Source organism: Giraffa tippelskirchi, chromosome 13 (assembly GCF_054371585.1).
Source record: "Giraffa tippelskirchi isolate mGirTip1 chromosome 13, T2T-mGirTip1v1.2.pri, whole genome shotgun sequence".
NCBI classification, from domain to species: Eukaryota; Metazoa; Chordata; class Mammalia; order Artiodactyla; family Giraffidae; genus Giraffa; species Giraffa tippelskirchi.
In genome coordinates this window covers 8471272-8489101 of record NC_137287.1, presented here as the reverse complement: position 1 = coordinate 8489101, position 17830 = coordinate 8471272, and the positions used below count along the sequence as shown (strand labels likewise).

Below are 17830 nucleotides of genomic sequence, written 5' to 3'. Positions count from 1 at the left end.
AAGCCTCTACTTACCTCTTTAGTCTAACTTCTTTGTTTTTGGCCATACTAGGCGGCATGTGGGATCTTAGCTTCCTGACCAGGGATTGAACCTGTGCCCTCTGCAGTGTGCCCTCTGGAGTCTTAACCACTGGACCACCAGGGAAGTCCTGTAATCTGATTTATTTTAAAAAAATTATAATGTAGATCATATTCACCCGTATCTCATTATTTGCAGTCTCTGAACAGGTCATATTCTTTCAGCCTTCCCTGCCTATCTTCCAGACTAAATTCGTACTTCTCTCTTTTTGAGTATTTTTCTCCCTTTAGTAATTTTCTATACCAACCCTCTGTTTTCCTCATTGTATTGTAATTATTATTGACTCCTCCCATAGACTTTAGCTACTTGAGGTAAAGGCTTTACAGTTTATCTTTGGGTCCCATCACTCGATGCCTGGTTGCAGAGTACGTGTTCAGTAAGGTTATTGTTAGTGAATAAATGAGCAGAATTAAAAGAATTATTTTTTTTTCACTAATTTTCTGTTGATTTGACTAGACGACAGAGCACGCAGATCTCCACGAAAACTTCCTACTTCATTAAAAAAAGGAGAGAGGAAATGGGCTCCTCCAAAATTTCTGCCTCACAAATACGATGTGAAGCTACAGAATGAAGATAAGGTTAGTTGGCACTTTATATTGAGCCTCTTACACATAGTAAGTATTGGTTAAGAAAGGATCAAAGGGCTAGTTTTCTTATAGAAGATATGCTGTGTGAATGAATTTGTTTCTACAACAAATTCTGAGTGGTTTTCTGGTCTTCGTAATTATGACTTTAAGTTAAATTGAATTTTCTTTCCTAGGAGAGCACAAGCTTTTTCCTTTCTAACAGGAATTATTAGAGTGTAACAGTAATTTGCATTTGAGCTTCAAAGTTAGTTGTCTAAAATAAATAATAATCTATTTCCAGTGGTTATGGACTTCCTGAGGAAATAGCTCTTCCCAGTTAAAAGAAGAGCTCTTTGTAATAAAATAAGCTCAAAAACTGAGTTAACTCTAACCAGTGCTTTTACAAGGACTCTGTGGAGCTAATCATCTAAAATGGTAAATACTGTTTAAGTAACTTAGTACTATGTATTATTGATGCTGAGATGTTCAACTTCCGTATTTTTACATGCCCAGAATCAGGATGTATCTTTTTTTTTTAATGGAAGTATAGTTGATTTACAGTGTTGTGTTAGTTTCTGATGTACAGCAGAGTGATTCAGTTATACATATATATGTATATTCTTTTTCATTGTAGTTGATTAAAAGATAATATATTTTCATGTGCTATACTTTAGGACTTTGTTTATCTATTTTATATATAGCCGTTTGTATCTTTTGGAATCAGGATGTATCTTAATATCAGTTGGCAAGAATTGTTTTCTTTGTGGTGCATGAAGTAATGTGTCTTTTTATTCTTTTTCATTGTAGTTGATTAAAAGATAATATATTTTCATGTGCTATACTTTAGGACTTTGTTTATCTATTTTATATATAGCCGTTTGTATCTTTTGGAATCAGGATGTATCTTAATATCAGTTGGCAAGAATTGTTTTCTTTGTGGTACATGAAGTAATGTGTCTTTCATTAATAACATCTTAGATTTCATGAAACGTGGCATGTTGCTTTCGGGCACTTGTATTTCTGTATGTATGAAATCTTATCATTAGAAAGAAGTTGTGGGGCAGCTAGGTGTGGAAGGCAGCTGCACACTTGTCTTCCTGTTTAACGGTTTTATAGAAGAAAGAGCTAAGGCCTGAGAAAGCCTCTTTTAGAGTGCTGTTGCTTTTCCCCACATCAGAGTGTTGACAAGTTTTATTTCATTTTGAATCATTTGTTTTGTAGTTAGTGATCTGAAGACTTAATTGCATTATCAGGATTTCTTTATATTTTAAAATTGAGTGTTAAATACATTTTATTTTACTGAATGTTTTATGTCCCATTCAGCAAGGTGGGTTGTTAAAACATTGCTAGCAAGTCTCAATTACTTCCCTAATTAACGTTTGTTTTCTTATTGATGATTGTAACTTGTTTGGTTCACATGTAGTAAGTATGGTTTACTATTAAAATGTGGTTTTATAGAAAAATAGAAAATACAGATAACAGAAAAGGTATCTCTGATCCCATACTTAGAGATGATAATTGGTGAATATAGATGTGGTTAATGAGTGGTTAGCTTTTAAATGGTTTTCAAAAGTGGGATTATTCTGTATATAATATTTTATAACTTGCTTTTTTCATTTACTGTATGAGTATCATTAAATTTTCTTCCAAAACAGTATTCTCAGGTTGTTAAGTATGTATGTATGGTAGTCACCAAGGGAGTTTATTAAAAATACAGATTTCCAGACTTTACCACCACGAATTCAGTAGCTTTAGGATAAGGCCCAAGCACCTGCGTTGTAATAGCACCCTAGATGATTCTGATAACTCTGTCCTGATTTAGAAACTATTTGCCCCCATGTCTGCATAGTGTCTATGTGGATATTTTAATTTGAAAAATGAGTCCTTTATGGATATACCTTTATGTATTTTCCCTTCTGCCCTCCCCCCTCCCCCGCCACCTTTTGTAAGCAGTTGATGATGACTCTCTATTTATTTCTAAATTCTTAATAAGAGTAACTGTGGACAATGGATATATGCATTTTTTAGACTTTGATACATGTTGACAAATTGACTCAAGATATATTAACATTCTGTCTCTGGAAAAGGTGATAACTCTATTGTATAGGTGGAATTAGGAGTTCTCTGGAGAAAGTATAGATCTTTGTTCTCATTGGTTGATTGCTTTTGACCCCAGTAGTGAGTTATTTTTCTTTGTTAATCTAGATCATCAGTAATGTGCCAGCAGACAGCTTGATTCGTACAGAACGCCCACCAAATAAGGAGATACTTCGATACTTTATACGGCACAACGCGTTACGGGCTGGTACTGGTGAAAATGCACCTTGGGTAGTAGAAGATGAATTAGTGAAGAAATATTCCCTGCCTAGCAAGTTCAGTGACTTTCTGCTTGATCCATACAAGGTAAGGCACCTTAATTTTTGGACAGAAGGATTCAGTTCAGTTCAGTCGCTCAGTCGTGTCCGACTCTTTGCGACCCCATGAATTGCAGCACTCCAGGCCTCTCTGTCCATCACCAACTCCTGGAGTCTACCCAAACCCATGTCCATCGAGTCGGTGATGCCATCCAACCATCTCATCCTCTGTCGTCCCCTTCTCCTCCCGCCCCCAATCCTACCCAGCATTAGGGTCTTTTCCAATGAGTCAACCCTTTGCATGAGGTGGCCAAAGTATTGGAGTTTCAGCTTCAACATCAGACCTTCCAATGAACACCCAGGATTGATCTCTTTTAGGATGGATTGATTGGATCTCCTTGCAGTCCAAGGGACTCTCAAGAGTCTTCTCCAACACCACAGTTCAAAAGCATCAATTCTTCAGCGCTCAGCTTTCTTCACCGTCCAACTCTCACAACCATACATAACCACTGGAAAAACCATAGCCTTGACTAGACGGACTTTTGTTGGCAAAGTAATGTCTCTGCTTTTAAATATGCTATCTAGGTTGGCCATAACCTTCCTTCTAAGGAGTGAGTGTCTTTTAATTTCATGGCTGCAATCACCATCAGCAGTGATTCTGGAGCCCAAAAAAAAAAAGTCTGACACTGTTTCCACTGTTTCCCCATCTATTTCCCATGAAGTGATGGGACCAGATGCCATGATCTTAGTTTTCTGAACGTTGAGCTTTAAGCCAACTTTTTCACTCTCCTCTTTCACCTTCATCAAGAGGTTCTTTAGTTCTTCTTCACTTTCTGCCATAAGGGTGGTGTCACCTGCATATCTGAGGTTATTGATATTTCTCCCGGCAATCTTGATTCCAGCTTGTGTTTCTTCCAGCCCAGCGTTTCTCATGATGTACTCTGCATATAAGTTAAATAAGCAGGGTGACAATATACAGCCTTGACGTACAGAAGGATAGAACACTATTAAATGAATTTATTTTCTCTGATAGCTCCAATAGGATTAGATTTACAGTAGATTTTAAACTCTAATTTTAAATAATGAATTCAAAATTTTTTCACATGTATCTATTTCTTATAGGTTATGGTAATGGAGTTGGTTGCATTGAATATCTCCTCTTCTAATTTGACTTATTTTTACTGTGGTTGCATAATTAAACATGACATGCATGTGCTTTTTTGTCTCAGATCTTTCTCGGAAAGAGGTATAGTGTTGAAAATATTTTGCAGATTGATTGCTAAAAGTGAAAGCTGATATTTGTATTGTCAGATAAGATCATATATACTGACATCTTTGAAAAGAATTAGTAGAAAATCTAACATTCCCCTCTGTTTTTTTCCCTTTAATTATCTCATTGGGTTTTCATAATATTCTGATGAAGTCATATGGTATATATGTATTAATCTTACTTTTCAGATGAGGAAACTGAGACTAGTCTAATTAGAACCAGCAGAAAGTAAATGACAGAAGCTAAGACATTGGCCTTGGATTTCTGAATGCCTTTTCCATCTCAGGGTTTCTTCAATAATATTTTTTAAATGTGGGTTTTGAGAGTATTTATATTTCCTTTTGTTGATAAATTTACTTATTTACATATTGATATTTCATCTTGACCTCTGGGCCAGAATGTGATCAGGAGAGGGCTACTGGTTCCTTAAAACTAAATCAGAATTCAGGATTTCTCTTTTTATCTCTTCCTTGTAATTATGAAAAGCTGAGAATATCTTACAAGTGAGTCATACAACTAAATTATGTCAATTATCTTATGTTGATATTGCTAGCAAAAGTATATTGAGAAATATATATATATTTTCAAACCTTGAAAAAGACCTCCAACCATGGTTTAGCATTACCATGTTTTCTTATTCTAGACCAGCATGATTAAGCAAAGATAAAGATTTCTATATAAAATCATCTCTAAGTGAGTTTTAAGACTCTTGAATCTTTTGAGTCCTTAAATATTTTCCTTTTTTAAAATTTTACAGTTGTCTTTTATGTATTTTAGATTAGTGATTCAAATAATATGAATAACATGAAAGAAAGACTATTTATGGATAAAATGTCTCTGGGTTTTATTAGAACAAAAAAACTGATCCACACTTAATTGTAGGAGCCAGAGACTTAGAATTCCAGGAATTTATCTGTTGAAAAGCAATTTCGGAAGAAATTGGCTATTCTGAAATGTTCAAATGAGGGCTTAAAATGTTAACTTAATGAAATTTGACTATAATTCAGATGGAGACTAGGGAGTACAAGCTTGTTTAGACTAAACTGCCATAAGAAGACAGTGATTCTACTTAGAGAAATGGGGAGTCATGTAAGATAACTGGTCTACAAATTAAGAGCATATACTTATCTTATTATGTATTTAGCATCCCTAAAGAGTAATTTCTTATTCCCCAATACTATTTGATATTTCACTGATTTTTCTTTTTTGAGTTTATATATGTTTGTTTTTCCTTTTTATAAAATCAGCTGTCTTAAAAAACTTTTTGGCATCACAGCCAAGACAGAATATACTTAAGGCACAGATAAGTAGACCATGAAAGAGTGCTTTGGATTCTTTCATGATCTAAAGGAAATTTAAAATAATTCATGGAGAATTAAAGTTGATCACTTGTGATCTGCCTGTCCAAAAGGCAATGGGTTTGTGCTTGCTTCAGTAACACCTACATTAAAATCAGAACCAAAAGCAACAGGTTAAAAATTCTTTTGTTTTTGGTTTAGTTGAATTGAGTGTTTTGGGAGGCTGCTGAATACACCTGCTGTAGAGAGAGATGAGGTCTGGAGAGAGGAAGCAAGTTGTGAGTAATAGTGTTAGGAAAGGACTGGCGGGGAGAGCTTTAGTGGGAGAGAGGAAAATTATTTAGAAAAGTAGAATTTTTGAGTGTTATCTGAGCAGAGCCTGATATGGTGATAGGCATGTGTTTGTGGTCTTGTAAACCTTAGAACATAAATTACTTGAGATTAAGAACTGTTTTACTCATCTTATATCCTGTGATGTTTAGCACAGGTATAATATGTACCTGGCTAGTGAATTCATTTCTTTAAGAAGTTCTGTTCGTTGAGAAAAGTGCAGCTGACAATTGAGTTTAGGGAAAACATTTTGTAGGCCTAATGACTTGGAGGAATGATTTATAAGGCACTTGGATAATAAAATAACTTTCATCGAAGACGAAATCAGCCATCTTAGCTCATTGCCCTCTTGTAATCATTGCCACTGTAGTGTTTTGTTAGTCTGTCTATAATGTTTTTTTTTTTTGCCTCACAGCATGCCGGATGCATGATCTTAGTTCCATGATCAGGGATTGAATCCACGCCCCCGGAGGTGGCAACAGAGTCCTAACCAGTGGACTGCTAGAAAATTCCCTGTCCATAATGTTTTGAACTCTTATTTTGAACTGGTATATCCTAGTAGGGAAGCATTTGGATAGAGACAACAACAAGAAAATAATACTTTTTAAGACATTTGGAGTCCTAAAATAATTTGGATTTGTTTAATATGATTCTTAATACATTTATAAAGCATTTTATTTGAAATAATTTCATGCAGAAAAACTGACATATACTACAAAGAATTTCTGTGTATTCGTCAAGTAGATTCCTCGAATGTTACTATTTACCACATTAATTTTTTTTCTCTTCACACACATTTTTTTCTGAGCCATGGGTAGTAAGTTATAAGATAGGATGCCATTTTGCAAAATACTTGAATTTGTGTTTCCTGAAAGACAAGGATATTTCTATAATAACTGTAGTACAATTGCCAAAATCAAGAAATTAGCATAAAAACAATACTGTTACCTGATCTAGAGTTTTTTTTTAAGTGACCATAATCTCAAGATTTTATTTTCATAATAAAACAAAATAAGCTTAGAACTGAATCACTTTGGATCTTTCTCTTCTTACGTCCTCCCCCCTCAAAATGCATGTATCTCTTAACAGCAAGCATTCTCTTAGTTCTGCAGTTGGGCTCAGTGCATTCAAGCCTCTGCAAAATCTTCTTTGTGGTTTTAGCCTTTCTCTGGAAAACCAGCTTAGTCTGGCCACCTAGCCACCCTGCTTCCTGCCGTAACTCTTCTTTCCTTGGAGAATAGAGAGGCTCCTTGGGCTTCTTGAACTATGTCTCTCTGTGGGCTGGCGCTTGTGGCACTGACTACAGAAAGTCCAACACGTTTTGTCTGCGAGAGTGCTTTCGGTGTGGGAAGAAGTGAGCCACAGCTTTAGCTCCGATTTTGCTAATTGTCCCAGTAACATCCTTTTAGCCAAACAAATTTTGTCTTGGCCCAAGTAGGATTTAATGTAGTATCATGTGTTACCTTTATCTGTTACGTCTCTGTAGTCTTCTCTAATCTCAATTTTCCTTTGTCTTTTAAAAACCTTGACATTTTAAAGAATACAAGTCAATTATTTTGCATAATGCTCGTCAATTTGAGTTTATATCCTCATGCTTAGAAATACCACAGAATTATTGTTGTATTCTTCTCAGTGAATCATATCAGAAGGCACGTGGTGTAATTTTGTCTCATTACTAGTGAAACTTAATTATTGTACGTTTTAAAAAGTATTTCTTATCTCTCCTAGTAACTGATATTTAAAGTAAGTGTTTATAGTCCTAAGATTTTTCTTTGAATAAATTTTGGTTTGTGAAGTTTGGTTATGAATTAGAGACTAGAGCTGAAGTACTTTAAAAAATAAAGTGATTTTCAGAGCACTTAAAACTATTTTATAGTAACAGATTTCACGCATTTGCTGATAAAAGCATCTAGAGATCGAGACAACACTCTGAATGTTATCTTGAAACTCCTAACAGGGTTCCTTGGGCAAATGAGAAGAGTGAAATAAGAATCAGAATATAGATTGCCAAAGTTTTCTAATTCAAGGTTCTTACTGCGATTAAGTTAAATTTAGCATCTGAATGAGCTGCTATAAATATGTTTATTCATTTTTATCTTACTAGATTTCCTTATTTGTGGTGGTGGTTTGTTCTAGGTGACAGGGAACAAGTGTGGAATTGTGGACACAATTGTGGAATTGTATAGCCTCTTGTGTTCCTGAGACATAAATAATTTTTTCCTGTTTATCAGTTAAGAAGGGCCTTTGCCAGAAAAGCTGTAATACTGCTAATCCGGGTGCCCATCCTTTTCTTCCTCTCTGTGCACTGTTCTAGTAGATTACTTTTGCTGAGTGGGGGACAGGGTAGACCCTTAGCACATACGTGGTTTTATACTTTTTCAGATTCCCCCTGAGCCCAGCCATGCCGGCTCCCACTGGCTGTGGCTGCCCAGCATGCCCTATGCTGAGATGATCCAGTTACTGAAGGACTGCTCACGCGGGGAGCCGGCCTTTTGGGAGGGGGTTGGGTGAGTTAATTTCTTTCATTTTTAAGAAAAAAACAAAACAAAACATATATATATATATATATATGGTGTGGCTTGGCAAAGAAACACACCTTATAAATAAAAATGGGCTGCTGGACCATCTCATGGTTAAGCCATCCTCCCAGCTTTCTTGCATAATCATTTCTGCGTAATACAGTGCTTCTAAGTAGAAGAAATTTATGCTAAATTTATGCTTGAGTGGCTTTTTAAATAGAAATGTAATCAGTAAATTAAAAAGTGGCCCAATTATAATAGATCCTATTACAAGATATCTATTAAAACTGGTAAAAAATGAAGTCTCATACTCATCTCCTTTTTAGTGATAAATTTTTGGAATGACTTTAGAGATAATCTGTTATCCTGCACATTAGAAAAAGCATCAGTCTGTTATGTCTATTCTCTGAAGATTTTCTAAGTCTAGCTGAAGTGTATGATTAACTTTTGGAAAGCATGTATTTATCTTTAATTCCTGCCAGGGTAATTTTGGGCCTTAGTCTGTGATTTGTAGGGTGGTCTCTGAAATACTGTTTTCTTTGAAGTTTTGTTGCTATTCCGCCCACAAGAAGGATGGACTCGTACATAGTTACCTTTGCTTATTCTTTTTAACATTTTGAAATAGAGTTCTGGGGAACTAGGACTGGGAAATTCTTGCCTCTGGGGAAAATGTCCCCTGAGTCACAGATAATGTATATATTCTATAAACGATGAAACCTTTTTATCAGCCCATACTGAGGATAATTGGGGAACAGAACGTCCAGTTTTGGTCGAGGAACGAAAACAGCCTGCTAGGGGAATGGTAACCTGCAATTGCTTATAGTTCTTAGAGGGCAGATTGGCCTTTAAAGTTAGAGAACTTAGCCAGAAGAAGGATTGCTTAAGTATAGCCCACTCATTCATTACAGACTGTATTTCTACCTCTTCTGCGACTTAGGTTCTATGAGTTTGTTTCTCTGATGATCATATATCCTTGATGTTTAAATCTTATTTGGCATTATAGTACAGCTTATTGAATTTTACTGTACCTGTTTTGTTTACCCATAACAAGAGCATACGTGTTCTGTATGATCACTGAGACTTACTTCACCGTAGCCATTTCCCTGTTGGCTTTTAAAGGGTCCTGATTTCATCTTTAGTGGTCTCCAGTGGTTTCCTTGCCTGCAGTCCCATCTCCCCCAGTCTGTCTTCCCCACTGCCTCCAGCCTGCTTCTTTACAAGTTAGTCCTGTAAAGGCCAAACCTCCTCTGTGTCTGAGTGCCTTCTGTGTGCTTAACCGCTTTTGGTAACAAATCAAGTGTTCTAGGGGTTATCTAGTCTTTCTCCTAATCACTTAAAACAGTAAAATTTTTTTGAATTGATGGTACTTTTTCATTGCTTGGTTATTATTTCATGTAGTTTATTTTAACTGCCAGGCTTTTCTCTCTGTAATTATATTCTTTGAAAGCATCAAAATCAATAGTGTTTTTGTTGTAATAAAAATTTAAGTAGAAACAGTGGTAGCATGACAGGTTGACTGGGTTCTAACCTTTTAAGTAATTCTGTATGATGGGGATAAGGTGGAGATCTAAAGTAAGTCCACACACTGTCCTTGTGTCTTTTATTCTAGTCATGTTTAAGCTGAACATACGCAGGCTAGGACTAACTAGATACAATAGAGCAAGGGAACTGTAAATTTATGCAAGGTTGATTGGAATGACTGACTGGAATTTAATCTAGGTAAAGGATGAAGAAGTGAGATTGGTAAAAATGTGATAGAATTAATAGATTAATGAATTGTTCTGCTGGGATTGAAAGATTGTGGAGTTGGGGTGCAAAAGGGAGTGAATTTGAAAGATGTGAGAGGATAATCAAGGAGAGAATTGTATGAAGTTGAAAACTTGTCAGACTTGTAGTTAATAATGGGAATGGCTTCTTGAGGTGTGGGGAGCCAGAAGGCCAGGATCAGGAGGGCTTCTTATTTATGAGCAGTGTTTTGTTGTTAATATACTTACTGATACTCTTAATAAGGAAATATGCTTCTGAATTTAAACAAAAATACTTAAATGGTATACTTTCTCTCATCCTAAGCATAGAATACTGCCAGTTGTAGCAGAAGTTTAAAGGATAAAAATCCAAATCTGTCTCAAGCAGTAAATTTTAAAATTTCTCAGATATTGCCATTATCCAGATCAGATGTCCTTAATCTAGGTCCCATGGACTCTGTTGTGTACATGATTTTTGTATGTTTCTGGGGAAGGAGTTCACAGATTTCTTTAAGATATTTAAAGACTCAAAATTTATATGTAAGAAAGTAGTCTCATACGAGAAATGCCTAATATTATAGGGGTTTTTTTTGGCCATGCGGCATGACATGTGGGATCTTAGTTCCCTGACCAGGGATCCAACCTGTGTCCCTGCAGTGGAAACATGGAGTCTTAACCACTGGACCTCCAGGGACATCCTGGAGTATAGATCTTTAAGTCTCGGTGTCAGAAGAATTTTGTGTTGATAAGGCTAAATAAAATATTAGCTAACATTCATGGCTTTGTTTTCTCAGGGACAGAGTGTCCGTGAAGAGAATGAATATGTAACTTTACCTGAGTGGATGGGAAGAGGGCCTTTAGGATGCTTGAATAGTATTTCTTTAAATTAGGTTTTAAAATTAATTTTGCTTCTGTTCTTAAATTCTAGTATATGACTCTCAACCCATCTACTAAGAGGAAGAATACTGGATCTCCAGACAGGAAGCCCTCAAAGAAATCCAAGACAGACAACTCTTCTCTCAGTTCACCACTAAATCCTAAGTTATGGTGTCACGTACACCTGAAGAAGTCCTTGAACGGCTCGCCACTCAAAGTGAAGAACTCAAAGAATTCCAAATCTCCAGAGGAGCATCTGGAGGAAGTGATGAAGATGATGTCGCCCAACAAGCTACATGCCAACTTTCACATTCCTAAGAAAGGCCCACCTGGCAAGAAGTCCGGGAAGCACAGTGACAAGCCTTTGAAAGCCAAGGGCAGAGGCAAAGGCATCTTGAACGGACAGAAGTCCACCGGGAATTCAAAGTCTCCCAAGAAGGGCCTGAAGACCCCTAAAACCAAAATGAAGCAGATGACTTTGTTGGACATGGCCAAAGGCACTCAGAAGGTGACTCGAGCCCCGCGGAATTCCGGGGGCACCCCCAGGTCCTCTAGCAAGCCTCATAAACACCTGCCTCCCGCTGCCCTGCACCTCATCGCCTACTACAAAGAAAACAAAGACAGGGAGGACAAGAAGAGCGCCCTGTCCTGCGTGATCTCCAAGACAGCTCGTCTCCTCTCCAGCGAAGACAGAGCTCGTCTCCCGGAAGAACTGCGGAGCATTGTTCAAAAACGCTTCGAGCTTCTAGAGCACAAAAAGAGGTGGGCTTCTATGTCTGAAGAGCAGCGCAAAGAATATCTGAAAAAGAAACGAGAGGAGCTGAAAGAGAAGTTGAAGGAGAAAGCCAAGGAGCGGAGGGAGAAAGAAATGCTCGAGAGACTAGAGAAACAGAAGCGGTACGAGGACCAAGAGTTAACTGGCAAAACCCTTCCAACATTTAAATTGGTAGATACCCCCGAGGGGCTGCCCAACACACTCTTTGGGGATGTGGCCATGGTGGTGGAGTTCTTGAGCTGTTACTCTGGGTTACTCTTACCAGATGCCCAGTATCCCATCACTGCCGTGTCCCTCATGGAAGCCTTGAGCGCAGAGAAGGGTGGCTTTTTATACTTGAATAGAGTGTTGGTCATCCTCCTGCAGACCTTGTTACAAGACGAAATAGCAGAAGACTATGGTGAACTGGGAATGAAGCTGTCAGAAATCCCTCTGACCTTGCATTCTGTGTCAGAGCTGGTTCGGCTCTGCTTGCGCAAGTCGGACGTTCAGGAAGAGAGCGAGGGCTCAGATGTGGACGACAATAAAGACTCTGCGTCATTCGAGGACAATGAGGTCCAAGATGAGTTCCTAGAAAAGCTGGAGACCTCTGAATTTTTTGAACTCACATCAGAAGAGAAACTGCAGATCTTGACAGCCCTCTGCCACCGGATTCTCATGACATACTCCGTGCAGGACCACATGGAAACCAGGCAGCAGATGTCTGCAGAGTTATGGAAGGAACGGCTTGCTGTGTTGAAGGAAGAAAATGATAAGAAGAGAGCAGAGAAACAGAAACGGAAAGAAATGGAAGCCCGGAATAAAGAAAATGGAAAAGAGGAGAATGGGCTAGGCAAAGCTGACAGGAAAAAAGAAGTCGTGAAGTTTGAGCCCCAAGTAGATGTGGAAGCTGAAGACATGATCAGTGCTGTGAAGAGCAGACGACTGCTTGCCATTCAGGCTAAGAAGGAGCGGGAGATACAGGAGAGAGAGATGAAAGGTAAACCCTTGTGTGGCAGGACAGAAGCCACTAAGGTGCCATGGTAGTGTCTTCATGTGTCACAACTGTTCAGTTATTTTTGTGTGTGATAACCCAGATCCTCCTACGTGTGTACGAGTCTAGCAGGAGTGTTCAACCAGGCATTCTGGTTGACAGGCATAGTTTGACTTGCATTAGTGTGATGGTGGCATCTTTTCTGGCTCTAGTGAAGGACCAGATCCACAAAGAGACATGCTGAAAACAGCATATGATGTGGGGATGGGCCAGCCTGGGTTTAAACCCCACCTTTGACTTAGCTTCATAGTTCTTAGCTTCATAGTTCTTTGAGCAAGTTGCTTATCCTCATATGCTCAAGATTGTTGTAACAATTGAGCGACCAGGTATTTGAAGCCCTCAGTGTGGTCGCCACCTCAGATATTAATCTTTCCTTTGTTAAGATGTAAGGAAATAAAAACCGGGGGCTTTCTAGCACCGTTAAGTCTGAACTTTAAAAAAAAAAAAAAGCTTTATTAAAAAATAATTCACATACTATACATCTTATCCATGTTTATTATACAGTTCATTGTTTTAATATATTCACAGATACGTGTAGTCTTTATCACAGTCAATTTTAGAACACTTTCATCACCTCAAAAAAATACTTCATGCCCTTTAGTTATCATGATCCCCCCACCCCACCCCCCGCCCAGTCCTAAGCAATCAGCTTCCATGGCTGTATCTCTGTATTTGCCTATTCTGTTACATCATATCAGTGGAGTTGTATATGTGGTCTCTTGTGACTGGCTTCTTTCACTTAACTGTGGTTTCAAGGTTCAGGTTGTAGCATGTTTCAACAGTTAATTCCTTTTTATGGTTAAATATTGTTCCACTATTCGGATATGCCACATTTTGTTTATCCATTTATTAGTTGATGGACATTTGTTTTGTTTTACTCTTCTGGCTACAGGCAATGCTGTACAAGTTTTTGTCGGAACATATGTTTTCATTTTTCATGGGTGTATGTACCTAGGGCCCATGGCAGTGAAAGCGCCAAGTCCTAACTGCTGCACCTCCTAGGAATTTCCCTGTGTTGGTTTTAAACAGATGAAATTTGTCTTAATTTTTTAACGTAACATCTCTAGACGGATGCATTTTCCAGATTCTTGCTACATTGTAGGTGTTATCATCAGTAGAGCAGTAAAATTTCTGGCATTGTCAATAGCAGTACCCTTTACTTACAGTATCAAAATTTGTGACAGTTGTGGAAAAACATAAAAGGCAAAATTCCTGAGCTGCTTTTTTTGTTGAGGGAAATTTCTGTCTAGGTAGAATAAACTTAGGAATGACCACAAATAAATGGATTAAAAAATTTTTTCATCATTTACAGTGTTAACTTGCTGAATAACTTGATAAATTGTATTAATTAAGTAGGCAGTAATTGCTATTATCTGCCAATGCTTCTCTGCTCTTACTTTCTCAGTTCTTTTTTTCTAAATTCCTCAGGACTGAAATATGTTCTGTTTTAAAATAACTATTCTGGTTTTATTCATCCTGATCATTTTGAGGACCCTGTAGCTAGTCCTATCAGAAAATGTTTCAGTTAATTCCATTTGAGAACTGTTTTAGGGTTACATTTAAAGTTAGTTGTCAATAAAATAAAATTAATTTATTATAAAATTAATAAGACGTTAAGTTTTGGAGAGAACAGATTTTGCACTGAGTTGATGGCTCAGATGTCACTGAAATTCAAAGACGTAGAAGGACCGGATAGAAATTGCTGCCTTACTTGTTATTTTTTAACAACAGGTTAGAATAAGGAGAAGGAAATGAAGTTTTGATGAATATCTACTTTATACCAGGCACTTTTCACTCCTTATTTAAATTTGTAAGATTCACTAGAAAAAAAATTTAATTATTGATTCTTTTTACCTTCAACAGTGAAACTGGAACGCGAAGCTGAAGAAGAACGAATACGAAAGCACAAAGCAGCTGCCGAGAAGGCCTTCCAGGAGGGGATTGCCAAGGCAAAGCTAGTCATGCGGAGGACGCCGATCGGCACAGATCGCAACCATAACAGGTCAGTTTCCAAACTCAATTTTTATCACCTCTTAGGGCTTTTGCAGTGTCGCTCGTTAGTGTTAAGACTAGACAAGCTTCCCTATTCATGGATATTGGACACAGCATTGCTCACTGCGCATTTATTTGAATATTTACTGTGCCAACTGCTAGGGTTATGAAGTTAGATAAGACTTTACCTTGTCCTTGAAGACTTGACAGATAGGAAGCTTAAATTATGGTGGTAGGAGAAATGTAATCCTAATAGAAGTCTTTAAAAATGGTAAGATATTTTAACTGCATACATCGTGTGGAACCTAAAGCAGAAAAATATTAGTAGTTATAAAAATTATAGATAGGAAGTGAATCTCAAATTCCTCAAATTTTAGTATGCTGTGCTTTACTTTAGAATTTGTATCTGCTCAATGTTCAGTGACATTCTGTAATCATCTTGCTCAACAAAGAAGTCATCCTGTGCTCATGGTCTTTTATTATTATATTAACATGTGGTTGTGATTTGTAGATACTGGCTCTTCTCAGATGAAGTTCCAGGTTTGTTCATTGAGAAAGGCTGGGTCCATGACAGCATTGACTACCGATTCAGCCATCACCGGAAAGACCACACAGACTCTCCTGATGAGGACTACTGTCCCCGGAGTATGTATATCTATTAGTTATTTACCCTTCTCAAGACTGTCTTTCCTCTGTCACATTTTTTCACTCGCTAAATTTCTTTATCATCTTCTTAGGTAGAATTATTTGAGTGAGGTGGGAAGATGTGAAATGCATAGAAAAAGGAAGAAAACTTAACATTTGATTACCAGCTTTGTGTTGATACAGGCATAGTATGAAAAGATGAAAAACTTGAGTGTTAGGATATTTGGGTATTATATTTATACAAGTAGTTTTCAAACTTTGTTCCTTAGGAGTCTGTTTGTAGGTACTTCAAAGGCTGGAATTGAGGTAATTTTTTTTTCCTAAGAAAGAAATTAAAAGAAAAAAAATTTTTTAATTTAAAAATACCAGATGGTTAGATCAAATTTTCTCAGCCTCACTGTTGTTGACATTTGGGGCCAGATAATTCTTTGTAGTGGGAGGTTGTCCTATGCTTTGTAGGTTGTTTAGCAGCATCCCTGACTCCTGCCCATTGGATGCCATTAGTGACAACCACATGCCACCAGATATTGCCAAATGTCCCCTAGGAGGCAGCCTGGCTTTCTGTTGAGAACCATTGCGTTAGATGATCCATAAGCTTCCTTCCAGTTGTACTTTATAATAACCTAATGAAAATTGCTACTCAAAAAGTAGTTTTCTTTCATTTTAGAGAAACTCATAATCCACACTTTAAACTCACAAAATTGTTAAATAATGAAATTAATATATATCCCTAAACTTCAAATTTAAGGCATTTTTCATGTTGGATTATATTGTGTGTCCACATGTGGCTCTTAGTAGAAAAATCTAGTTTGGGTGGACTTTGAAAGTAACCAGGTGAAAGCAGCAAATATGAAGTGAGGCTCTTCAGATTTGAGAGTAATTCCAGTGGGATGAAGGACTGTGGTTTTATTATGTGTCTCAGAAAATTAATGGCTATTTTTAGAAATCCAGTCCCACAGTTACAGATTCTCCTGAGAGGAGGTTGTCGTCCATGTTTCTTCACTTCGAGAGCATCCTGGTGGATGTTGTTTCTTGCTGTTGTCTAGTTCCAGCATGGCAGGGTTTCTTCAGAACTCCCTGACGGAAAAGACACAACAAGATTACATGTTCATGTTGCAGGGAAGATGTGCAGGTTAAAGCGGGAGAAGGGGAGCAGGGGAGAGAACCAATTGTAGGATTAGGTAAAGCCTCACACTGGCTTTAGATCTATCTAATAATGTCATATATTCGGGTACAGGAGCTGGTTTACAAAAAACTTCATCCTGTTTGACATTTGCAGCCACTTCCGGGGCTAAACTTGTAGTAGTGTATATATTTCAGTTGTGTTTGCTTCACCACAGGTACCTTTTTGCCAAACATCATCGTGTACTGGAAGCAGATTATTTATGTACCCTGAGATATTTAGTCGTCTCTCTCCATTCTAACTTGTGATACTCTTAAACTTTGATCTGTACAAGTGTTTAGCTGTCTAGAGAGCAACTATCTCAGGTACTGTGCTGTCTGTAAGATGTTTAAGAGAAATTAGCATCTGTTGTACACGTGGATATATTCAATAGGCAGCGTCTGTGTACTGCTTAGATTTAAAACTAGGAGTGGAGTTGTTTGCTGTATTCAGCGTAACGTATACATTTTTCTTAGGTAAGAAAGCAAACCTAGGCAAAAATGTAAGCATGAACACGCACCACGGCCCAGCAACAGAAATTGCTGTCGAGACCACTGTACCAAAACAAGGACAGAATCTATGGTAACGTGAGCATTCATCTGGTTGCTCTTTCTTTTTCGTTTCCAGTGTTAGGAAAACATTTGATACAGTGATACCAGTGAGTTAGTGATTCACTATTGAGAGCATTTTGTGTGACTCTGATTTCTGAGATATGTAAGCTCATTGCTTTAAAAGCAGACTTGATTTTTTTTTTGATAAGAATGTATTTGTTTGCTTTAAGGTTTAGAATTTATTTTTCTGTTGTAATATAACTGTATATTATATGATAGATCTTATATAGCATTGAAAATGCCCTTCAGTCTGCTTGGCGATAGAGCAGGATTTTCATCTCTATTAAAGAATAAAGAATTATAAATACAGCCATTAATCTTCCTGTGTGCCTATTCTGCTTTAAGCTGGGAACTAGGTTTTGGAGAGGGTCCCTTCTACTTTGTGATTGCATCAGCTGCCTTGGTTGTGCTCACCTTTGGTTTTGGATATAAGTTTACTTATTAAAGGGGTAGGGACAAGAGTGAACTTCGTGAATTTGTACACTTGTCTCTTACTACATTTTAGCAGAAACATTGGCTCCAGTGTCCTGGGATAAAGTTAACATTAGGTCTTATGGCAACAGTACATTGTTCTAC

At 37.5% G+C, this 17830-nt stretch overlaps 1 protein-coding gene across 2 annotated transcripts in view; it reads left to right on the top strand.

Moving 5' to 3' along the window:
* The window catches only part of BAZ1B (bromodomain adjacent to zinc finger domain 1B), a 54893-nt gene that overhangs the window by 18248 nt on the left and 18815 nt on the right, over nt 1-17830 (top strand). For both annotated transcript variants that reach the window (XM_081557877.1, XM_081557878.1), the window contains 6 exons: nt 535-656; nt 2850-3047; nt 11089-12790; nt 14708-14846; nt 15348-15481; nt 17120-17225. In XM_081557877.1, the coding sequence (XP_081414003.1) occupies nt 535-656; nt 2850-3047; nt 11089-12790; nt 14708-14846; nt 15348-15481; nt 17120-17225 (2401 nt within the window). The remainder of the gene's footprint in view (nt 1-534; nt 657-2849; nt 3048-11088; nt 12791-14707; nt 14847-15347; nt 15482-17119; nt 17226-17830) is intronic.